The sequence below is a fragment of the Nilaparvata lugens genome, chromosome 2, assembly GCF_014356525.2.
Source record: "Nilaparvata lugens isolate BPH chromosome 2, ASM1435652v1, whole genome shotgun sequence".
NCBI classification, from domain to species: Eukaryota; Metazoa; Arthropoda; class Insecta; order Hemiptera; family Delphacidae; genus Nilaparvata; species Nilaparvata lugens.
In genome coordinates, this window is record NC_052505.1 from 26190185 (window position 1) to 26216399 (window position 26215).

The window sequence follows — 26215 nt, forward strand, 5'->3', positions numbered from 1 at the left end:
AATATCAATAATAAATACTAATCGAATATATTAATAAAATGATAATGTATAGGTATCGATTTGCTTATCGAAATATTAAAAGCTATAGAGTTGAGCGAGCCTATAGATTTATGAATAATTCCAAGTAAAAATTGTATTTCGATCTCTGATGTCACTAGACAAACTCATTTTTTCTTCTGTTGAAGAATGTGTGCTTTTCTCTGAAATGTGACGTCACGTGTAAAAGCATCATCCCACGCTGTGGTGTGCTGTCATAATAGGTCTAGTGACCAGAGCCTATTTACCAGTTTTACAAGCTTTGGAGGCGTTCTGGGAGTACTTGCCCACCTACGGATATATTCGATCGCCTACTATACCCCATATTCTTATACTTGTTTACTATACTTACCTATTACTATACATACTCTGTTTGTCATCTAGATTTTCAAGCATTATCATCATCACACCATTCACCTGATCTCTTAGAAACCGGACATTTTCATCATTTGAATTTTACACCAATATTCTGCAACTCTCTTCTCTCCACCGCCTACTCATTGATTAGCATCTGCATCAATGAACTTTCTAAAACTAAGATGGAAACATATACTATCAATTATTAGATTTTGTTTAGAGTCAGGTTCAAAACTAGGTACCATTTAGGCTACATTTATTTTTTTTATAAAATGTTATTCACAATCGAAGCCGAAAGTTGAATTGAGTGTTAAATGGAAATAGCACAGCTTGATTTTTCGCACGTTTCGCACTTGTACAGATTTCATTGGAAAAAGTGGTGGTCTGAAAACTACAAAAATATTTGAAAACGATGGTTGATCTAGTAGAGGAATGGTTGAGAAGTGTAAGAAGAATAAGAAAGTGCTGTTGTTTCTATGATTGAAAAGCAGCAACCATTCACCTCTTTTATTATGGTCATATTCCATAGTTATTCCATTCCATGAGCAATAGTGACTATAATAAATTTTTCTAACATTTATGTTTCTTTATTTTCTTTCTAAAGAAATGCACTAAATAATGGATTATCAAATACAAATTCCTTATACCCCATTCTATTTCCAGTTTTCTTCCTCAGCAATCTCTCTCCCCAATTTATGTAGATGCATAACAATATAATTATCCATAGTTATTATATTACAAATTACTTTTTCATATCATATACTTTCAATAATTATTTTCTTAGTCTATATTATGTTAATTCATCTATAATTTTGCTGTATTGTAAGCTATTGTATATAAGTGTATAAGCCAGTATATATTGTAATCTACATAAATAAAGTACTCAATCAATCAATCAATCCCCATCCACATAAATAATTAATGTATCTGGAACATCTTCATTAGAAAATGTCCAATCAATACGGCACTTCAAGTGCTTAACTGCAAGAATCGATTTCTCCTTTGTTGTTTCTCTCACCACATCTGTACAGTATTGGAAACATTCCTTTCGGGCTGAGACATTTTAGAAACATTGCATTCCTGGTTCCCTGAAATACGTTTTTACAGCCATTACTTCCGAGAAGCCTCGTCTTGTTGTTGCTACAGTGTCTGGTACTGAGATACAAAAATAAAACTGAAGTACATACTGTTGAAGGGGTGGGGCTTCATGACTCAAGACGAACGAATTGAAAACAGCTCTTTTCTCTCCATATTATAGATTTGAGATCTATTTTCAAATTCTTGCGATATTGTTTTGAATCTTTCAAGGCATACTTTTTGTGTAACAAAAAATCGATTAAAACCGAACTTTAAAGATGCTGTTTTCGAATACCAATATAATCTTTGTTCAAGATTATCATGTTTCTTAATACTGTCTCGATTCCATTTTGTATGAGTCTCAGTAAGTGATTACCTTACGGTACTAAAGAAGAGAGTGATTGTAAACGTTGGCCTGAAATTTTTTGTCTTTAAAAATTAGAAGGATTGATGCTATATAACTGAACATTTGTGATGTATAACTTACTTAACATTTGTGATATATCTACTACTTATATTTGATATTCTCATCGAATTGTAACATATGAGAAGTTCACAGGGAAAATAAATAATTTTCATTTATTTTATGTCGTTTTCAGGATGTCGAGTTTACGGCAAACGAATATGTCGAGTCATACCACGCATACAACAACAAATCATCATTTATCGAATCATGATGACAACAATCTAGGTAAGTTATTTTATTAATTATCGAAATTAGTAACATCAAAATACTTTCTTGAAAACTGATACGTTTTTCATTGTTCTCTCGAATGGGAATTATTTGTTCACTGGATTTTTACTGGATAATTCATTGCCTGAAACATCAATTAATTTGGCCTATAATTTTTATTTTCTGAGAACCCTGCTTCCTATACATAACTTATTATTATTATTATTATTATTATTATTATTATTATTTTGTGATTCTCCTCCGCCAGTCAAACCTTCTTTAGAAGGATTTGAAGAATTTATATTTCGTCTGGTTTATAATTTTTGAAATTTTCACTGAAAAGGAATTTTTCTTATCTTCTGTCATTCTTGCTTTTTTATTATTCTTCATTTGTTTTGTCTGTAAGATTTCTTTTTATAAGTGTATTTTTCATTTTTGTTTGTTATATTTTCTATAATAAACTCCCTTCTTCTGGGGGTACCAGGACGAAAGAAAAAGGAAGGAAAGGAAAGATTATTAATATTATTATTATAGCCACAAAATTATAATCTAAAAAACCTATCATTCATGTAATGTGAGAAAAATGTGAATAAAAAAAGAAAATTATTATTATATCCTCCCTACCACCTGCAGAAGTTATAGTTGTCTTATGTAAATGAGTAGATCACTTGCTAAATTCGCCGTTTTTCATGTTAAAGGGCTTCTAGGGAGAAGTGGATGAGGAAATGAGTATGTCATTCGTGTACTACAGGTGGTTGATTTCTATAATGTTATGCAAATAACATTTTAATTGTACATTTGATATAGCTATTATCAATTCTATTTTTGTGCTCTTCCGAAGTGATCTGAATAAATTCGGTAGGTTTTATCATTATTGAGGATGATGTCCACATGAGCTTTTTGCTTGTGCGTGGATGATGGAAAGTGTGTTGGTGAGATGATCAAACGTCCATGCCATCGGAGGATTTCTAATCCATGAACTAGGCGGTGCTAGCAGACCAAAGTTTGTACGCTCCTTACCACTGGACTAGACCATCCTGGCCAGCTCAAAGCCAAAAATGTACGGTAATATGAACTGATCAAGCAATGTAATCCAATTTCAAAGTTCCTTTGCTGCTTCCTCTCATCGATAGTAATTTTCAATATTTTCATTGATGATTTTATTTGTGTACCATAGAAACAACATCTGTAGAGTAAAGAAAATACTAAAATGTAAAAAAGAGCTATAGGAGTCTAAAGTCTAAACAAATAGATGAATAAGTTTACAGCACCAAATTTGAACTCACCATTACTGAAACGGGATTTGATCTTAAAGCACTTCCAACGAATTGGGCCATATATTGACATTTTGCGCAATAAGGTGTATCCAAATAAGGAGTTTCAATACAACCGACAGATCAGCCGTCACGCTTATGTTGGTCTCTCCCACTCGCTCGCTCACTCTCTCTCTGTCTCATTCGATCTCTCTATCTTTCGCCATTTCAATCTCTCGCTCAGTCTCTCTATCTCTCACTCTCTCTAAATGAATGAAGAAGTCAAATCTCACTACTATTCTCTCTTTTTCTACTCATAAGTCAGGTCAGCTTCCCTAAGTCCAATACTGTACCATCGAATATAACGACAGTACTTATCCTTGTCATTCGCTTACTACTTGTATTTGCCCAGCAGAGTAAACCTGTGTTGTACACCAATGACATTGAACTATGCAAAAGAGGTTGCAAATTTGCTTAAACTTACATACCGTATAGGATACAATACAGGAGAAACAACCATTCGTACTTATTCAGTTCCGGAAGTGCCATGTAATGTTTCTTGCAATGATTTAATGAAGTATATAAATAATGTAAGAAAATCAGAATTAAACAAGGTTATTAATATTTAATGAGTGGAAAAAAATATTTATGTTATTCAGAAAAGCAGATCATTTACTTGTTTTAACTGTCAATTAATATTCCATTTCTTCAAATCTGAAAGAAAAATTAATAGTACTGTAATAGATATAGTGCCGGTTGCACAAAAGCCGATTAAATTTAAACGGTGATTAATTCCACGAGAACCAATCAGAGAAGCCGTCAAGAACGCCTTCTCTGATTGGTTCTAGTGAAATTAATCACGATTAAAATTTAACCGGATTTTGTGCAACCGGGCCATAGTTTAAAAACGACTTCACTTATTTCAAAACTCTAATCCTAAGTTACCAAACATTTTTCCAAGATTGAAACAAATTATTAAAGTTATAGTCAATGCCACTCTATTGGGTATTCTAATTACAGAACTATAGTTCAATTTTGAAATCAACATTCTTCATCTGTACTAGTGGAGAAAAATTAACTACAGTTATGTACATAAAAATAACCAATATTCTGAATCATGGAGAGTACTGTTTTAAATAGTCAAAATTTTTATTTATGGAGAGTACTGTTTATAAATAATCAATATTCTGAATTATGGAGAGGTTTCTTAGACTAACATTAATGATAATTCGTGTTATGAGTTATGACTTATATGGGACGGTTACTCAACATCAGTAGTGTTATTGATCATAGGAAGATTTCATAAAATGTGTGTGTGTATTTTTAAATCCTCATCTTCTTCAAAGTCTTGACAGAAACATTTAATTTGCAGACTCACTACTGGAGGACCTTCAGACGAGCGTCTCGCGTCCAGGCTCGTCAGCTGGTCACCACTTGGTGCAACACCAGGGCGGTGTCGGTGGTGGACCAGTGACCACGGGCTACCGTGAGGTGTCCCGCAGTGTCACCACTCACGGTGTGAACGGACCTTCCAACTCGACCGAGTACCACATCGAGTACCTCAACCCCGCCAACTCCACCACTGTGGTGTCCGAGCGCTCTGTCAGTCCTGGTTTCGATATTTTGGTGCGTGAATAATTCATTCACTCATTTATTGATAAGAAGTAAAATGTGGGAAGGTTCAACAGACATTTACTCAAAAATTATTGAACCCACCTGAGAAAATAATAATTTGAGGTAGATTATCAACTCAGGGCAGTGACTCTACTTGATAAAGTATTGGGAGTATTGAAAATCAAACTTACTAGAAGATTCCCTCCTGGTAAATTCCTATTTTTCGCTCGGTAACAATAATTTATTCTGATGAGCTACCAAGTACAGTAGCATATTAATGATAATAAATAAAAGTTTATTATATTAGTATATTTAGTATAGGAGTATATTAGTATACATTTATAGCCTACCGGTATATTAAAACTAGCATTACTTTTACATATTAGTATAAATTTTATGATAAATAAATAATTAAAGCTAGGCCATATATAACAAGAGAAACAGATACAACTTAATTACTTATTGAAAATGTTGCTGATTGAGTATTGGAAGATTAAGCTGAAAGATCAAAATATTAAGCTACTGGAATCCAATTGATGTTTTGTAAGAATCACTTGAGGATATTTTTCAACAGAAAACGAGCTTTTACTGTAGTATTTACAAATTTTTCCATCGAAAACAATAATTCTGATAGAATACTTTTCATGTTTAGTAGCATCATAATATAAAATAGAAAATTTAGCATCATAGAAATAATACCTAAATTCAACTAATTATAGAGGAGGAGACCCAAGTTGCAAAGAAAAATAATGAATGTCTTGATAGATAGATGTACTGTAAATCAAATTATATGAAGGTTTTTATATAACTGCAAGCTGAAAAATACTCTTTATGAAGTATGAAAAGAGCATCATTTTGAAGATGAAGCTTGTAGATTCAAATTCATAATTGTCATAAATAATTTATGAATGTGATGCAGAACAGCACAAGTAGGTTGACAATGATATGGAAACTTCAGTAATGTTTTTTCTTGATGAAACATTTTTTTATAGTCTTCAAGACATTGATCATTTTAGTACATTTATTTTAAATTGTGTTTTTAAAACTTATAAAACCATATCAAGTAACTAGGATTCATGTATTGAACATTGAAAAATTAATCAATCAAATTGAACCAATGGGCCTATATAAGTCGTATTGGATAATAACTAAATAATCTTCTATTTCATGCTTTACTGACTTACAAACATTATTAGTTCTCTATAAATTCTTGTTTATCAAATTATCATTCGATTTTCAGAATAGTTCTACTGACCTTGCTCCAGGAACTAAGAAGATAGCTCAGTACAAAGTCCAATCTTATCAATACAAGACTGTTGGAGGACAGAACTACCAAGGTTTGTTATAGCTCCTAGAATAGGCCTACTGTTGCACAAACATTGAACTTGTAAATGCTCATTTTATAAATTTTCTATGTACTTTCGTAATACAGTAATTATATTCTGTAAATAACTTATTTCTTTGAATATTAGAATAGAAGCTTGAGCTTAAGCACAAATAGAATAAACAAAAAATGAATTAATTGTTTTATCTTTTTTCAAATTAGTAGCTTTAATTAGTATGATGTGATTTTCAGTAGTATGATCATAATGAAATTTCCTAATATTTATATCATATAATGGAAGATTTTCATAAATGTACTCATATACAACCATTTCTCCTTAGTATCTACTAAGTAGTATCTACCTACTTACTATCTTAGTAGTACCTAGGTACTGATTTTTATTCTCCTCCACTCATTTCTATACCAATTATTTATTCATCATAATATGATAATATTCTCAATTAAATTATCTATCTCCTTTCATCTTCATCTCTTCTTCATTAATCTGCTTTTCCCCATTTTTCTCACTTTTCTTCTATTTTATCTTTCTCATTGTGAGTTGGGCGAGAGAACGGACACAAACTCAACTTCATAACCCACTTCGCTATTATAAATTGTAAAATCTGTAAATAGTGGCATTTATTTTCCATATCTATGATATAATTCTCGTACTGACTCCCTATCCCAATCCTTGAAAAATATGATCCTTTTTTTCTTCTCCAGAATTGAATTCCCCAAAAAACTTTAAGTAGGACAAGTATAGTGTTGTAATTACGTCACAAATTGTGTTGAAATTAAGAGGTTTGTGAACCTAGAGCCAATCAGATGCTATTTGCGCTGCAGACTTGGCAACTAATTCAGACGAATTGATCAGTGACTGAATCATACAGTTGGCTGTTGGCTCAATCCATTAGAGCTCCAAGTAAGTGTCGTTAGCATTTCCTCTCGCGATTTTGGCACTCAGCAACAGATCTACTCATCTACTGCCACTTTCTGGTTGAATCATAATTAATTAATGGACTATCGTCACACGTTTATGCTCTTGAATAATTTCTATTTCCAATCTACTTTCCACACACATGGTCCATTACTATACAAATAGTGGTGTATACTAAAAATGTTAAGCACTAGTGGGTTTGAGAGGTGAGAAATGTCTTGTAAATGTATCTCAAAATAACTAGGATATGTAGGGAAATGACATGGGAAAATTTACTTCATTATTAATTTCACTTTAAATATTAAAAAATGAAAGTTTTGGAAAATGGATACATCATAATGAGAAGAATGGACGCCTCCACGAAAATGTGTGAATTATTCAAGGAGCTAATTTATTCTAAATGAATTTACATTGGGGAATATATATTACCAATAATTGAGCTAGGAGATTTTCTTAGAGACAGAAGTTCTTATAAATTCTATAATTCATGTACAAACAAATTAAGAAAATTTGAACAAGTCATTATAGTAGAATATTGAGATTTCAATAATTTTGTATGTTGGAATTTAAGAAGTATTTTTATATTTGAATAGATTTATCCAAACTATATTTCAAATCCACTCGATATTTGAAACTAGAAATTCACTTCTTTCTTTCATCTAGTTCTCTTCATTCAGGGATTAAAAAAATGTACAAAGTATATCTCTATCTCTAACGCCTATTATTGGCTTTGAATCAATTTTTTCTGTCTATAAACTTTCTTTCAAATAAATTCATTACGATTTTTTTATAATTTTACAGATGGTAGTAGTGGTAGCATGAAGGAGAATATCAATGAGTTGGACACTCTTCTTGACGACTTGAACACAGCTCAGAAAACTGGATTTGCTGCAGGAAGTAAGTTATTTAAACATTTTTTGAATCATTTTGCTATTTCTCATTGACGATTATTCGTTTCCTTTTTTAATTGATTCATTACATATTTGTTGCTGAACTATTTAGTTGATGGACTCGTAAATTCCATTGGTTGTATAATTCAATCTTTGATATTAACTCAGGATTGATTAATGAGTCTGTCATGATAGAATGAGAAGATAATTTTTCCTATCAAGATTGTTTTAGAGTTATTGAAGATTGATTTTTTATTGAATTCAATAAGCGTGGGCCTAGGTAGGGTAACTGGAGTAACTAGGAATCTATTTATTGATGTATTTATAATTAGCCCAATTCGGAATGGATTATTCACAATTTGGGAGAAATACATAGTTTTGGGCTATGCTAGAATAGCATAGTTGTCCATGAATAGAATAAATATTTCCAGATAAGAGAGAGCAGTAGTGTCACTTGAATCAATTAGTCGTCAGCTTTGAGGGAATATTCAACCAAATATATTTCGTTGTATTTCATTCTACATTAAAATTTTACATCAATAGAACATATTGCAAACTTAAAATAATAGAGATTAAAATTTACACTATTCATCTAAATTTTTATTTTCAGATGGAATTATTTCGAAGAAATCAACCGGATTAAACTCAAGTTTCATGTAAGTTTTATCAATGGATTATATCAAGCTATCAATAAGGGCGTAATAGAGAATTTATGCTACTCTGCAGGGAGCCCCTAGACACTTCGAAGTCAGAAGGAAAATTGATATATTAATTAATATTATGCATAATCGTTGATTAGAATAAATCCAGCAAGTTCAATAGATTCCTACTCTCCACTTCAACGGATGAAAGTAACTTTGTATTAAATGATTACCTAATTATTATTGTTGAATAGCTACTTCAATGTGGAAATGGGAAATGAATCCATTAAAAACTGTTGTTCCTTTCCCAATCATTCATAATTGAGAATGATGTTGTATGTATCAATGTATAAATAAATAAATATAAAGTTGATTATATTTTGAGAATACAATAAACTCAAAGTTCAATAGATGATCTTACCTCAACGGATGATAGAAACTTAGTGGCTTAGTGGATGAGCTAGGTACCTACTTCAATATGATGATGGAAAATAATTTATTAATTTTTAATTTTGGAAAGAGTCCATTCTATATAGCAGAGAGCCACTAGAATGGTTGACGCAAAACAAATGATTAATAACTACTTTGTTAATAGTTAATAATTAGTTATATAATATTATTAAATACCAGCTTCGATGTGATAATAGAGAATAAATGCTTCTCTGCAGGGAACCACTAGAAACATCGACGCCGAACAAAGGTGGTCACGTGTCTCGTTCGGTCGAGAAGAAAGTGTTTCAGGAGCACCGCTACGGCAGTGTGGGTCGGCAGAGTCCCGCGCGCGAAATCAAACATGAGAAGGTGGTTCACGAGTCTTCCCCTCTGCACCAGCGCAAAGAGACCTACAGATATGAGACCAAGACTACCAGATCAGGTGAGCAGATCACAATCCTACCTTTTGTATTTTGATGGCTCCAACCAATGTACCTAGAATACATGTATTCTAGGTACCTTGGTTCCAACTTTCTGTGAAGTTGGTGTGGAATATGGTATTGTGAATTATGGAAGATGAGGTACAGTTTTCATATTATTGGATAAAACAATATCAATTATCAATTTCTAGAAACATGATACTCATTTAGGGTGGTACACATAGAGAGCGTTAGAGGTTCCAGGAGTGATATTAAGAGGATACATACACCGTCGGTATCTCTGGAACTTGTAACGCCTGGACGCCTGATCAAAATAAACTTTTGATCGAAATGATTATCCATACAAAACTTAATGATTTTAAGATTTAAGCGCCGGCTGCACAAAATCCGGAGAAGACTCTCTGATTGGTTCTCATGGAATTAATTACAATTTAACCGGCGTTTGTGCAGCCGGCACTTAATTAATTATTTTGAATTAATCATGAAGTAGGCTACCGGTACTGTATAACCGGTACTGGATAATCATTTAGATCAAAAGTTTATTTTTTCTTGTTTGTTTCCAAATTTCCATTTTTGTTCAGAGAATAGAATGTATAGAATATACAGTACATTGATGATTACAAAATCTCATTTTGGCGTAAATATGAGCTTGTTAACCAACTTCATGCTGACGATCTATCAATCTCATATTACTTATATATTAATTATAATATAAATAGAAATAAACATCTCAGTACCTTTTTTGAATTATTTAATCACAACATGTTTCAACATTCATGCCATTTTCCACGTGATTTTTTTATTTCTATTTATATTACAAAAGTAGCCCTAAACAGAAAAGAGACAATAAATTATAATATTTATGACAATGTATATCAATTCAATTCAAATCAAATCAATTTTATTGTTCACATCATTTGTTACATAAGAATCATCAGTAAAGAAATTTTCATGGGTAATAAAATTTGATGTAAAATACAGATGACTTCCACCATGAAAAATTAGTTATAACTTAAATATTCAAATTGCTGATGATGATGTCAAGAAATAATTGAAATGTACATTCTATACTCTCTGTCTATGTTTATCTGAAAACTTATTCTTATTTTTCCATAACCAGTAACCTATAGTACTTGAAGCAGTGTAGTTTGAAACTTTGCATCTGAATAAGTTGTTTGATTGACAGGTGGTAACATGAGAGAAGCGTCTCCTCCCTCACCCCCTGCTATCCGCTCTTCCCCCTCCCCCTCTCGGCCCCAGCAGCAAGTGCGCTCCTACAATTACACGAGTGCAACCGAGCACGACGCTCCAAGGACTCCCTCGGCGTTCAGGAGGGCTACCTCGCCCTCTCACAGGTCATTATCAACAATCAAATGCATTATTATCAATGAAAGACAGATATTTTTCATTTATTTTTTTAGCTGTGAGCCTTAGTATATTGGTATAATGAGAACAAATTATTATACAAGAAACATATAACTTATGAATATAACTTGAAACTTATTGTGATATATTAAGAATAATTTGTTTAGGAACTGTGAGTAGTGAAATGAGATCGTTTGAAGCATGGATATTAACTTCTTATCAGAGAAATGGTTAATGCTTTTGAATATGGAAAGGAATGAGGATTTTGTTTGGTATTCGTATTAATAGGACGTAGGCCTACGCGGTAAAATGTTAAAGGACATCACACTCTGAGATTATTACTTAGTAAATCTGAAATCTGCATTAAATAGCAATATTTCATCAGGGCTACTTGATATAAAGAAGTTTTTTATAAAAGGGTAGGATGGGATTATTTTAAAACTAACAATATTCAAGTACAAATTTCATTCAAAACATTTTTGGCAATAAATGTGTGGTCTATGACTTTTGTATAGTTCTGGCTTTCTCAACCTTACGCATTGTTTATGATTGCAGTATATCTTACACAATAATAGGCCTGAAACTTTTTATTTAAAAAAACGAAAAATTATTCAAATCTTGAATATCGAATCTATTCACCAAGATGCTATGACCTTCACTTGAGTTGTTTACTTTTCATTGTGGAGGTGAAACACGTTTTTTAATTTTGCCTATCCACAGAGTTCTCAATGATTCTAAAATTTCATTTTGGCGTAGATTTAAGCTTGTCAACAAGCTTTTCCCTGACGATCTATCAATCTCATATTATTTCTATATTATAATATTATGACAATGCAATATTATTCACTAGGTACTAAAGCTTTGGAGTAATGAATCAATTTCTATTTCGAGCTAGAATAAATATATTGATCAGGAAAAAAATATAATGGTAAAAATTAATATCGACGATACTATGGTATTTTCATTCTAAATATTATTTTGAAGTGAAAGTGAAATCTTAACCTTATTCTTTTTTGAAACTTTTATTTGTAAAAATTTGGGAGAAGACAGTTTTGGGCTATGCCTGTTGTCTTCTCCCAATCATATTATAATTATGATCTGTAATTGCCAATGAAATAAATAAATAAATATACCCATTCCATTCTATCACATCCACTTATCATTCTAGTTCTATTGATTTTATCATTCTTGAGCTGAGTCCACACTTTGAACATGTTTAACAAACAAGTCTGTTTGAACAGTTTGTGTGATTTTTCATTATGCATTTCGACAGACAGTCCAACATTTGTCACCGTTGTCAACATGAGAGCAAACAAGTTAGTGTTAATCCAAAATTCATGAGAAGGTTGTATCGCTTGAATCTTTCTGAGAAACATATTCTGTTACTTAGTTAACAAATCTGTCAATCATTATTGACGCAGCTTGACTTGATAAATTTAAAATTTATCAATTTTTAAACTAATTCGATTGCCAATGTATAAAAATAATATATTTATTTATTTTATTGACAATCACAAATCATAATTAAAATATATAATATGATTGTGAGAAGACTACAGGCATAGCCCAAAACTGTCTTTTCCCAAATTTTTACAAATAAAGGTTTCAAAAAAGAATGAGGTTAAGATTATTATTTATTTTACAAGTTAAATTTACGAAAAATTTGATTCTAATTTGGAGCGATAAAAATAATTGTAGTTGATTGATTAAAGGATACAAAGAGAATAGATAATTAAGTAATTCATTTCAATTGTCAATTGATTAAATTATTGCAATAATAATCAATTTTGCAATTTTCTTCGCAGGTCCCCCTCACCAGCCGGAAAATCGACGGTGAAAAGCTACAACTACACCAGCAGCAGCACATCGAAGTACACCGACACACAACCGCCCTACCGCTCACCATCCCCGACTTCGCGCACTAGCAGCACTGCGCGTGCGCACACCTACGATCAGAACAGGGCACCCTCCTCCCCCACCCCTCAGCCAAAGCACACCACTGTGCACTCATACAACTATTCGTCCACTAGCACGTCCAAGGACACTAGGTGACAAAAAAGCACATTCAATATAAAAAGTAAACTAGAAATGAGAAATATTCTGGAAACCTATTTCAAAGGTGAAAGTGTATAATTAATTAATTATAGTAGCCTAATAGTAAGTCAGATTCATTTGTTGATCAGATGAGGGAAAAGATAAATACCTTTCTTTGGACATCTCTTGAGAACTAATTCTACCAGGATTTCATAGCAAATAGTAAATTCAATTATAAACCAAAAATCTCAGCCCCGGTGGATCAAAAAATTTGAATGAGATATGAATCAGCTCCAGAATTCAAAAGAGAAATAATGTATTGTATAATATTTCGAACAAAATGTATCATCATGAGAAATTGAGGAATAATATTATAAAAAATGGAGGAGTGTATGGACCATACATAATACCTACATCTAAATTAATAAAAACAATATAGAACTTGTAGTACCCTTTTTATCAACATCATTTTTAAAACTTTAAAACATTTCAACGACTAGTTTCCTAATGTTTAAATGTTTTCAAGTTTTTAAAATATTTTAAATAAAAAGGGTACTACAAGTGTTATATTGTTTTTATTAATTTGAATAGAGTAGCCCATATAAGTGAAGTGAATTTATCAAATTAGCTTGACCACTCCTGTGGTCCTGAGACTATAATACGGCAGTTATTTGAGCAGTAAGGGGAAAATGTGAAACTTTTCTCCCTAATTTTTTTCTGATGACTTAGCTGAGGGTGACGATTTCCCCAAGTGAGGAAAGTGAGTAGTTTTTATGGTGATATAGCCTGCACAACATTTTTCCTCACCAACATTCATATAGACATACATTAGTTCAATTCCCTCCATCGTGATCTACCTCTAATATAATTTAACAGTTTGTTCATATTATGTGACATACAACTGCCGATAATAGAGCAATCTATTAGTGTGGAGCAACTACTCTCAATTATCTCATTGTACTCGTATGTTCTACAACGTTGCTATTGAATAACAATGCTTAGCAATGCTGATTCATTCATCATTTGGCAGAAGGTAGTCTACATTATTTCTTATGGTGTAAAATAATCACTTTCTACTCCCTTGTGAAAAAAGGAATATAGCCTACTCTAATCATCTGTTTTAGGCCCGTATGCAGATATACTCGGTTTAAACGGAGATATGTCAGCTGATCATTTAAACCCCGTATGAAATACAGTATGTGGTTAAACGTAGAACGTAGGTAGTGTTAGCCTCAGACCAGATATAAAGACCATTCTATATCTGGTCTAAGGTGTTAGCCTACCATACGGCCCCAAGTCAGTAAAATTCGACTTGAGATAAAAGGAGGAGGAAAATTATAGTTAATTAGTTCAAAAATCGCATTTAGATAGTCCTGAACCAAGCAACCATCATGGTTCTGTTCCCTATCATCCGCCATGTACGAGCTTGGAACTGATATAAATATATATTATTAGCATGTCCTATTCCACCCTCTAGGTTTTCTAATAACTGCGAAGTATTGCTACAACGCGGACTAGCTACAGTCGGATATGGGTCGGGGTCAGTAGCCGTACTGACAGGTGGAGATACCGGACCTACACTTCTCCCTCTATCCTGATTCTTTACCCTCTGCTTCTTTCGCGAGATTTTTACTTTCAGGGGGAGAGTGTTTGCCCGTGCCGTTGCTGGCCGATTCGGCCCTCGGCCTTTGGAATACAGGGTGGGTTTTAAGGGAGTTTAAGATAACCCTATACAAGGAGACGGATCTGATTATCAGATCCCTACCAATAATTCTATTTATAAAGGTAGTACGCAATCTGAACCAACTGCGAATTGACGGCGAGCAAGCTGTACCTGCAAGCCCGGGATGTGGTTTTTCTATGGGGTTTAAGGTGAGAGCTATGAGGTAAAGGTATTACGGAACTATGGAGTTATTAGTAGTATTTGAGATGTGGTTAAATAGGGCACGGTATAGGGTGTAAGCTATAGAGAATAGGGTATAGGGTATGAGGTATACGGTATAGGGTATAGGGAACAGAGAATCAATAATAAGATTATTATTCTCTACAGCAAATAAATGTCTGCTCAATAATCCGCAATCTGAGAATTGCGCTCTAGCTCTCAGCAGGCTGGACCTGCTAGCTAAATACAGTATATCAATTTCAATTATGTGGTAATTAAAATTTAGAGAATAAGGTTTGAGGTGTGGGATTTCTGAGTCGCGAGCCTGCAGCTGCGAAAGGATTTTCAGCAATTCTGAAACTGCTAAACAGGATTTCCGCGCTAATCTGATGACTGCGCGCCGGTTATTAAGGGCCAATCTGTGACTGCCCTTAAGGGTATAGGAATCACTCTCAATCGTCCGAAACGCTTTTAAATTAATAGTCAGTATGTCGACTATTATGAGAGGATAGAAAAGATTTTTCACAGACACAGTCTGTAGAATAACATCGGGAAGACAACAGTCTGTCGTTGTCAGGGTAGGAAAGGATTTTTCCAGGATTTTCCACAAGGAAAATATCGAGTCAGAGACTCCTAATTCAGGAAAAGATTTCAATAGACTTTTCCAAGTAATTGCCAGTCTAAGGACTACCACAAGATCGATCTCTAATTTGCAACTGAGATCACGGGAAAATTCGTTTCCACAGGTAAAGCCAGCAAATAATATTTGCTATTAAAGAAGACAGGTTTCTAAGAATTTTAGAAAGGATTCGCGGGTCTGAAAACCCGCGACTAGGACGATCTCGAATCTGGAACTGAGATCAGGAAGGATTTTAACACAGGAAGAATTAAGAGAAAGGATGCCGCAGTCTAGAAACTTCGGCGAGGAAGTCCTCAAGCTGTACCTGAGAGCTAGAAGGATTTTAGAATAGGGAAAGTGAAGAGAAAGAAAGAGAAAGGACGTCGCAGTCTACCAACTTCGACAAGGACGAACTCAAGCTGTACCTGAGTTCTCAAGGAAATGATTGGAATTTCCTACTAGGTATTACAGCAAGTCAGAAACTGCTAAGAAAAGTTAAAATACTGGGCCACTCTATAGTATGAAAACCAAGCAAGGAAAACTTACTATAAATGATAATAATCTCTCTACAAGGATAAAAATTAATCGAGAAAACTTTTCTCAAAAGGAACAGGGATTTTCCCACAAGAATAATAATTAATTGAGAAAAACTATTCTTAAAAGGGACAGGGATTTCCCTACAAGAATAAAAACTCAATGGAGAAAAATTACTCTTTAAACTAAAGGCCACCTTACTACAGAGAAGGAAAACTATACGGACTACCAGTCCTGACATACAATTACCTGAAATGACATGGATACTGATACGGAGAATAGCGAACCGATTCCCACTTCCCGTATTATAAGTTAATTAAAACGTCGTGAAGCGACAGAGTCGAGACTTATAAATTAAGTACTCAAAAATAATCTGCTATAAGAGCCTAGCTAAATTTCCCACTCAACTATTTGTAGCACAAACTTGAGATCCCTTACAGGTTTCAAAACCAAGGATAACTCGTTCACCCCCAGTGATACGAATTTAGGAAAAATAACCAACAAGAAAGAAAATCCCCCAGGAAGTTCTATCTTCAAATACAGTCGGCAATTCGACATACAATATTCCATTCACTAAAATACAGAATAGAATATTAACCCTCTAGTACACCACTATTAGGAGCGCCGCTCGGAACGCAGCCGTACACGAACCCGTTCACCGAACAACTGCCTCTCTCCCAGGTCTTCTTGAAGCTGCACCGGGTCGCTGAAAATTAGGAGGCCGGGGGAAAAGAGCTTCCTGACCAATGAGAGTCTGAAAAGACGATCACGCCACTGGTCATGTGACAGGGTTTGATTCAGCTGCTCCTGATGTTAAGGGTGCAGCAAATGATGACAATGATAGTAATTGCTACACTAATTCAGGCCGGTAAACAATATTTCTATTCCAGAAATTTCATGAAGAGCGATACCAACCCGACTCGGTAGCCGCTTATCGTTTTGATGATACGGCTGCTGCTGATTCATAGGGATTGGCGACGATGGTGATAATGTGCATGTACACAACTGCAAATCTAACAAATATATCCGGCAGTCGACCCTAGTCGCACACTCAACTATCAGGTAAAATCGTATTTCTCTCCCCATATCTTATCTCATAGCAACATAGCTAAACGTTTTTTGGGTGCAAATTTCAAACAGAAATTCTATATTTGGATTGTTTTTATGTGATAAATTACAATTTGTAATTTAAGATAAGATAATTTTGAAAATGTTTTTTCTTGTGAAAATTGAGTTTCAACCTTCTTTAACCTCAAAATTGTTCCAGCAATTAGTTTTTTACTTAAATATGTGTAACGCTAATTCGTCTCCATGGTGCACACGAAGCAAACGTTTTTTGGGTAACGCTAAATGGACTAGCAAATGATGGCGGTGAGACAAACTTATGTTCTCCTGACCAAAACTACACATCTTTAAGAAATTGAAAAAATATAGTGTATATGTGGACATTTGAGACTCATGAGCTTTATATGTGTTGTGTAACTGCCATACGCTAAATAAAAATGATCTCATATCCCATCTCATATCTTACCTCAGCCCAACATAGTCACTATAAACACATCCATCTCATCTATGTTTATCAGTTTGAAACGTGACGTACCCACATTGTTTATAATAATAAAGCCGAGAATATAGGACAACGGATATGAATAAGTAGGCATACTTAGTATAAACGAGGATAGTTCAAGAATTAAGTTAGGTTACCCTATTCTCTTCCAACTCTGACATGGCAGGAAAAGACTAAAATTTCCAGTTAACTTTCTTTCAGGTTTAGTGGAATTTTTGTAAAATTTCCATACTGCTGTCATGATTAATTCGTCAGTTGCGACTTACGAACAATCCAATAATATGAGGCCACCACTCACTTCTACCACCAAATGACTAATATATGTGCCTCTTTTTCATCCGGCTTTTAACGGGGAAGAATAAAAGTGCAACTGAAATTCACCAGAGTTGTGTTGTCTGTATGGTCACGATGTTTCGTGGCCGATTGCTGAAGGAGAAAAAATGGACACAGCAGACAACAAAGCGGCTGTCCTCCATCCACGTCATGTGCTCTAAATATTTTCGAATAAGTCTGAAGACACGGACCGTAGCCTTATACGTTTGACAAAATTTATTAGCAGCTCTCTCAAAATATTGAGAATATAATATAGTCATACATACTATAGAGCTTGCAATGAATTTCAGTCGAACTTCTATTCTTTCCCGTTAAAAAACGGACACTACGTATTTTTCATTTGGATTGCTTGCAACTGACGAATGAACCATGCGGCAACCAGATAAAAATTCTGCAGCATTGCCACTGAACCTGGAAAAAGTACCCTGAAAATGTCAGCCTTCTGTCATGTACAGAGTTATAAAAAAGTAGAGTAACTTAATTCTGGAACAATCATCGTAGTAGTGAGGAACCCAAAGTGAAATAAAGTCGGTGAAAAAGATAGGATGACATAGTTGGCACGTTTCTTTTACCACCATCTTCTGTAGCAGATCTTTGATTAAAGTTATCTCAGTATATCTGATATAATATTAAAATATTAAAATTGTTGATTATTTTTAATAATGATATCTCCATACCTCATAAAACATATTCAACTGGAAAGTATATATATTTTCATGTTATAATAATAGACTTTTATAATTAAGAATATGTATCCTGGTAGTTCATTATGTTTCTTCATAGCCTAAAAACGATTTGGCACCGTTGCAGATTTTTAGGAAAAGATAGCGCTATCTATCTGTTTTGTCTAATGACAGGCAAAGAACGGAAATCAATGTTGATCAGGTGCTGACTTGAATAATATTTTAAGCTATAAACGAATATTTATGATTTAGGATTTCTGATAAGTATATCATTTTCAATTAGATAAATCAGCAGTTCCTGATTTTTTATTTTCGTACTTTAGTGCAGTAGCTTGTTTATTTTTTGTAGAGCTTCTTTTGTATTTTTTTGCAAATAAATGAATTCAATTAAAAAAAAAATGTTTTGGCAGGTTTCACCCCACCAGCCAACCGTGATCACGTACAAGTACTCGAGCCACTCCACCCAGAGCACCAACTACCCGGGAGAGGACCACGTACCGCTTTTGCCCCGCCCCTTCCCCACCTCGCCCTCACCCACCCCCGAGGAGCAGCGACCGCCCAAGAAGCTCGACGAACTGATGGCCTCCTTCTCCGATTCGGAAACCCATGTAAGTAGAATCATAGTACCTACTAGTGACTCCCTGCGTTGGAGAAGTCGCTCAAGAACACTGTTGAATTGTAATCTTCGAAACCCGCAACTTTCAATTATACAGAGTTGGTGAAAATTATGGAAACAGCAAAATATTTATTTGTACAAGAATAAATAATTTAACAGTATTAATAATAATGATATATATTATAAATATAACTAGAGACGCCCTGGGTTGAAAAACTCGCTCATGAACTGTTGTATTGATCTCTCAGATCATTACACCGCAACTTGTAATAAATTATACACAGTTGGTGAGAATTATTATGGAAACAGCGAAATATATGTTTTACAAGAATGATATTACAGTAGTAGGTTCCATGGGAATCATATTCCAATATTGAAAAAAAACTTTCTGTCGCTTCAAAACCTTTGTCCGCTATCTTGGATCCTAGCCCAGTCAATGAAGGTCCAAAAAAACAGTTTCGATCCGAAAATTAAATAAAATCTGAATCATCATCGATAGAACCCTCCCAGAGGGTCATTCTCCCAAAAGTCCCAAGAAATCCGCCTGGGGCTTACTCCCCCCCCCCACCTACCTTAAACAAGAAAAATGCAGGTATGCAGGTAGTCACGGGAAATCAATGATCTCTTTGACCATTAATCGGAAAGAACTCTATCATAAGTCATTCGATTCGTTACATTGTGGACTACAATATTAGAATATTAGTTATATTCATTTTTCCAATAAAATGGACAGTTTTCTTGAAAAAATAATAGATATCTAAATATTTAGGGGGTTTGCGATTTGATTTTTTTGTCTTCTTCAATTAACTTCAAAGCAAATGATTTTAAAGAGAAATGAGAGATAATTAATGTAGCCACTTTCATTGCAAACCCATTGATGTATATTGTTATTTATTTGCGATTCGATTTGTCACCGTGAAAGGGGAAACAGTCGACGCGGTACGGCGTGGCTGACTCACTTCGTGCCATAGTAAACAGCAAACAGGAAATCAATTATCTCTGTAACCATTGATCGAAAAAAAATCTATCATATGTAATTCGATTCGTTAAATTATGGACTACAATTATATTAGTCAGATTCATTTCCTCAATACATCGAACAGTTTCCTTGATAAAATAATATATATGTTAAAATTAAGGGGTTTTCGATTTGATTTTTTGTTTTCTCCGATTAACTTCGAAGAAAGTAATTTTAAAGAAAAATGAGTCAAATAATTAATGTAGCCACTTTCATTGCCAATCCGTTGATGTATATATGTATGATCATAATTCTATGCTATAATTTATCAGAAGTTATGAATGCCAGAAACTGAAATGAATCATAGATTACAATAATGTTAACAGTGGCAATTTCCTGAAAAATCATAGCGTGCAGTGTTTGCTGTTCTCCACAGTTACTATTTTCCATCCAGGTTGATAATATACCTTCAGTTGAGGCAAATATATATTATGGCTAAGGAATTAAAAAATTATATATTGGGTTTGTTGAGTTGAAACTTTCTACGATTTTCTCTGTAAAGTAGCTCATCTTCCGTTCTTACTATTTGAATCTACATAAAAAGTAGGAAAATCATGAAAATGTTTTACATTCTACCCTCGTAATCACAAGTTGATCAAGTAGGATAGAAAATATTGAATATTCAATATTGAAAACCAGAAATTGTAATTCATACTGGAATTACAAGGTTGGCAGAAGCTTTTCTTGATGTCGATTAATATTGATGTTGATTGATATTGATATTGATTCGGGCACCAATCATGTGTCGGTGCATAAAGTCTATCTGTCTGACAGTCTGTGTGACAACTGCCAAATAATAGCATCAGCTTCTTTAAATAAATGGAAAATTTACAGAAATAGCATGCAAATAATTCCAGCTGACTGATAAATTATGAATCAAAAAAAATTTTTTTTCTTATCCACTTTCAATGTTATTTTTATATCCTAAACAAAGACGAAGGAGTGAGCCAAGTTTGTTGACCAACTAACTTGACCTGTAAGAAGGTTCGAAGAATTCGTGTTCAAAATCTAAAGCTGATTGATCAATTCTCTCTAAAGTTCTTGTCAAAAATACAAACAGACGAATTTAGGCTCTAGTGAGTCAAAAGTGAGAACTTCGCTAACACTCGTTCAATAATAATTTAATAGGCTTCATTGGGGATCCTAATGAAATTTATATAGTAATGAAATTTTGGAACATCCATAACCAATACAGTCCTATGTTATCAAATATTTTTTTGAGCGCTGACTGCTGAGTGTAAATTATTTTAAATTTAAAATTGTTTGAACAGTTTGTGATTCCTATTTTCATTTGTTACCCATTTATGTAACACAGTACCCTACCGGAAGATCTTAATATGATTTCTGAATTAAGTTTAAATGGATTCTAATTGTTTCAAACATTCCATTATTTCTGATGTGTTTTTGCTTACCTCAGCAGCATAGCAGCCTTCGCCACCGTGACGTCAGCAGCACTCGCTACACGCACCAGGCGCCGCAGACCCCCCAACCCCCGAAACCCCCTACTCCTCCTTCACCACCAGTGGCAGAGCCCAAGGCGATCAGAGTCAATCAACAGAACAGCATCGAAAAGTCCAACAACATCTCCGGCCCGCCTGTCTACTACCCGCCTGGTGTGGAACTGTTCTCCAAGAAGGAGGAAATGATGCAACAAGTGAGTACCTATAGTGAGATTTTTTTCAATTTTAGTTTGAACCCTATTTATTCCATTATCGGGCTTCAATTGCAAATGTGTATGAGTCAGCTGAAAATAGGTGTGACCATAATCAAAGAGAAACGATAGCATTGTTTCTCTATTACGATATTATTGTTTCTCTATTCTATATAGTTTCTCTATGCCATAATGGTGACGCTAGGATAATCCACTGCTATTGACAAATCGAACTTGATTTAAATACACATGTCAATATTGAATAAATCAAACGAATACATGAGTACATTAATGTACCTAGACTACATGATATTGTTACAAATTTAACCAGAATAACAATATTCTAGGTACATTGAGTACCTACATTGATATATTTCATTGTCAAATTGGCCACTAGACTATGAAATTCAAATAATTTCAACATAATTTCTCCTCTTGACATAATAATTATATTCAATTTATTTATTTTTTCTGAATAATTATATCAACTGAATTCACTTTTATTTCTTATCATAAACATCATGGGCAATTCTTATCAGTTTTGCATTGATTATTGTCTACGAACCCACCAAAATCTTCCTTGGTTAGTAGCTTATTCCATTTTTCAGAAGGAGCACTGAATAAATCAGTCTCTATAATCTTCCTCATCATCAAGATGAATGATGTTCAGTGCTTCTGAAGCGTAAAATAATAATAATAATAAAAAGTTGTTCACAATCAATATTTTTAGAAAAGGGAGAATAACCAGGATGAATGTATTCATTCACTTTTTTAAAGATTATTGGATTATTTGGGATCAAAATATATGTCTTTAAAATTTATGAAGAATTATAACCTCTTTTGTACTAATTTTAAATCAAAATCTGGGAATGAAATAGTGAGAGCTATTAAGGCTGTGCAAGGCTAAAAATAAACTTTTTACTGATGATATTTTTCAAAGTTTTTCGATTTGTATATCATCAAGCTATCAAAATAAAAAAGTTTTCTCAGGAAAACACTTCTTTCCGATCATTAATTTTGAGATATGTGCGCCTAAAGTTTTATTTTTGGGACAGAACATTCCAAATTCGGTAAGAGATAAATCCATGAGATTTAGAGGATACATTCTTCATGTTATTGTTGATTGAATAAAATAAAATTTTTCTGAAAATATAATTTTTGAGAAAGTTATTCAATTCACTAAAAATGACCAAAAATAACTTTTAGTTGAGTTATTTTTTGTAATTTATGGTAAATTTAGTAACTTTTTCAAAAATTGATATTTTCAGAATTTTTTGTTTTATTCAATCAACAATACCATGAAGAATTTATCCTCTCAATCTCATGGACTATTTCTTACCGAATTTGAAATGTTCTGTCCCAAAAATTTAAACTTTAGGTGCACATATCTCAATAAGTAATGATAAAAAAAAACTTTTCCTGAGAAAACTTTTTAATTTTGATAGCTTGATGATTTACAAATCGGAAAACTTTGAAAAATATCACCAGTAAAAACTTTATTTTTAGCCTTTGCAATGCCTTAAGCCTGTTTTTTCATTTCCAATCATTTTATGATTATGTCTTTTATCATTGATGAATAATTAAGTAGATAGAAATTAAGTATAAAGGTACATGATTTCATGATTTTCATTTCGTTATTTTCAGAGCGAAGGAGGAATGATGAAGTCAAAAGCGAAAGCATCTTATGAATACGAATCAAAGAGCAAAAGTAAAGTGAAGGAGAGCTCTGGCAAAGCAGTGGTTCCAGTGTGTTTACCAGTCTGCTGTGCAATGCCCTGTGTTATTATGTAGATTTTATTCAAGATATATTGAAAGTTATCCAATGCTCAGAACAAAACCCAACCAACCAAACTTCTCATTGATCAATTAATTTTATTGATGCTTTTCTCAAGTACAGCAAGTAACTAGTGAAGAGAAATCTATTATTCCAAGCTGAGCTGATGGAATTCGATTCCATTCAGGTGTAAAATTCAGTTCAGGTATGAGTAAATCCTGAAATTGTTGGAAAAATCGATGGTTTATGAGAACTGAAAGTGTCTAGCCGCCTTAGGGTATGAACTGAACGGTCAGGTCGTGATGAAGATTTCAGCCTGCTAGCGTTCTTCTGTATTCAGAGTTACTACAAACGATTCCTTGGATTTAAATAATGCATAATACACAATAAAGTAGATAATCAAAATGAATAATCATGTAAAGAGAAAATCAAAAAGTTTAATTTGTAATACATATATTATTATCATCATCCCCTATTGAATAGGCAGACAAGACGCGCAGCCACCAAGGCAACGAGGTCACACATTCAGCCAGGCAGACAGTCGCTCACTCCGTCACCAGGCATTAAAAACTTCAAAACTTGGACAGCAACGTTTTGACTGCAAGTCTCAAAAAATGCCCAGTGACAGTGGGTGACTGCCTACCCGTCTCACTGTGTGACGTGGTTACATAGCTGGCTGCGGGTCCTGGATGCCTAGTCTAATAGTGACCAAATGTTTTTCTAAGGATTTTTTCTCCCTATTGGTAAAAAAATTATTCATTTCGAGCACTTTGGATATTATTAATTTTCAAAATTCGATGAATCTATTTTAGTATCTACATATCAATGACTCAATTTTTTTATCATTGCACACTGTATCTATTATCCATAGAGAAAACTTTGTTGAGAGTTGAAACAGATTAGATAAAAATGATTTATGTTGTGACCAAGGTGTCAACGTCACATAATTCATTTTAAAATTTTAATATTCCCTAGATAGTTGAAACTCACGTCTTCAACTTGTATCTTTAGTACAAGTATCGTTCTTATTGTATTATTGCATGGTCTAATAGGCAATAACAAATTTATATACAACATTTTGTAATATTCTCAATCAAATACTATTGAATGACGTGATTTTTAAAATAAAAAACATCAATACACTAGAGCTACATGATATTGATATTGTATTATTATACTTCATTTAGTATTATTTTATTTTGTTGTGAAATTGTTTGTCATATCTGAGCACTGAAAACAAGGCTCTGCAGTTCATCATAATAAACCAAGGTGTGTATTGCAGATTCATTATAATGAACTATGCACTGAAAATATTCATTTTAATATTTAGAGAGAGATCTCTTTCAAGGAAACATGGAATGAATACTAAGGCTTTTTAAAAATCAATTAATTTATTTACACCAGCCAACATTCAAAAGTTCATTTTTAATATATTTAAAAATATACAATTTACATATTTGATAATTGGTAACTATTAAAATAATTATTAAGCATAGTGATTTTCAACTGAATCATAATATTCAAATAGACTACATCACAGTTCCAAATATATAAGGATCTATAAGGATCTAAGGATCTATATCATACAAAGTGAATGTAATAAAAATACAATAATGTATATGCATTGAGTGAGATTGGAGGTCATTAATAATGTAGGCTACTTTCAGCTAAACATTTGAATGATAAGTATTTTCTACAGTATAAGTATTTATATGAAGAAATTACATGTGTAAGTATAATAAATAATTATTGCTTAACAATGACATAACAATCGCTTTTGGTATATTTTTAATGATAGTCACCATTCATCATCACAGATTACATATCACATACAGATTACAAAAATGATACATTTATTTCATAAATCAAATTAACAAGATTTTATTTTTATGAAGTTCAGGGCTTTTGCATAGCAATATTTAGGCTGCACAATTTGGAGAAAAGTATAAAAAAATCTATCAAGATTGTAAATTACAACACAAAGAGTAAAGTTTAAAACTTTTATTATTATTTTTGTAACATTGAAAAATCATAATAGATTATTGTCAAAATTCCATTCATAAGTGGAAGTGCCATGAATTAACAATAGTTTACAAACGATGATAAGTTACCATGTATATTCTGATTTTAACATAGTTATATGGTCTATATTATATATATAATAACAGTTAATCATTTGAAAATAAATATATTTTTACAAACAGAGTCGTTGAACATTATTATAAACAAACCCTTGATCTGACATAACATAAGTAATCTGAATAAAAAGAGAAATAAATAATAATATTCTCATGGCTTTTATTGGTGATCAGTCCCAGATAGAAGTTCCACCTCACCTGGGTGTACATAATTCAAGATGTCAACACGATGTTATAAGAGAAACAAATCAACTATTAATTGAGGCGGTCGACGTAAAAAGGACGTATGCCCTTTTTACACAGATTGCTTCATTCGATCCGCCATTT

At 33.2% G+C, this 26215-nt stretch overlaps 1 protein-coding gene across 1 annotated transcript in view; it reads left to right on the top strand.

Annotated features, from left to right (window-relative positions):
* Window positions 1-25955, top strand: part of LOC111055366 (serine/arginine repetitive matrix protein 1) — a 38969-nt gene extending 13014 nt beyond the window's left edge. Inside the window, exons 2-13 of the mRNA XM_039420030.1 lie at window positions 2070-2161; window positions 4769-5022; window positions 6251-6347; window positions 8073-8168; window positions 8772-8817; window positions 9471-9676; window positions 10861-11029; window positions 12845-13088; window positions 17132-17170; window positions 19102-19299; window positions 21743-21979; window positions 23621-25955. Coding sequence (XP_039275964.1) covers window positions 2070-2161; window positions 4769-5022; window positions 6251-6347; window positions 8073-8168; window positions 8772-8817; window positions 9471-9676; window positions 10861-11029; window positions 12845-13088; window positions 17132-17170; window positions 19102-19299; window positions 21743-21979; window positions 23621-23767 — 1825 coding nt within the window. The 3' untranslated portion in view covers window positions 23768-25955. The remainder of the gene's footprint in view (window positions 1-2069; window positions 2162-4768; window positions 5023-6250; window positions 6348-8072; window positions 8169-8771; window positions 8818-9470; window positions 9677-10860; window positions 11030-12844; window positions 13089-17131; window positions 17171-19101; window positions 19300-21742; window positions 21980-23620) is intronic.
* The last annotated feature ends 260 nt before the right edge of the window (window positions 25956-26215 follow it).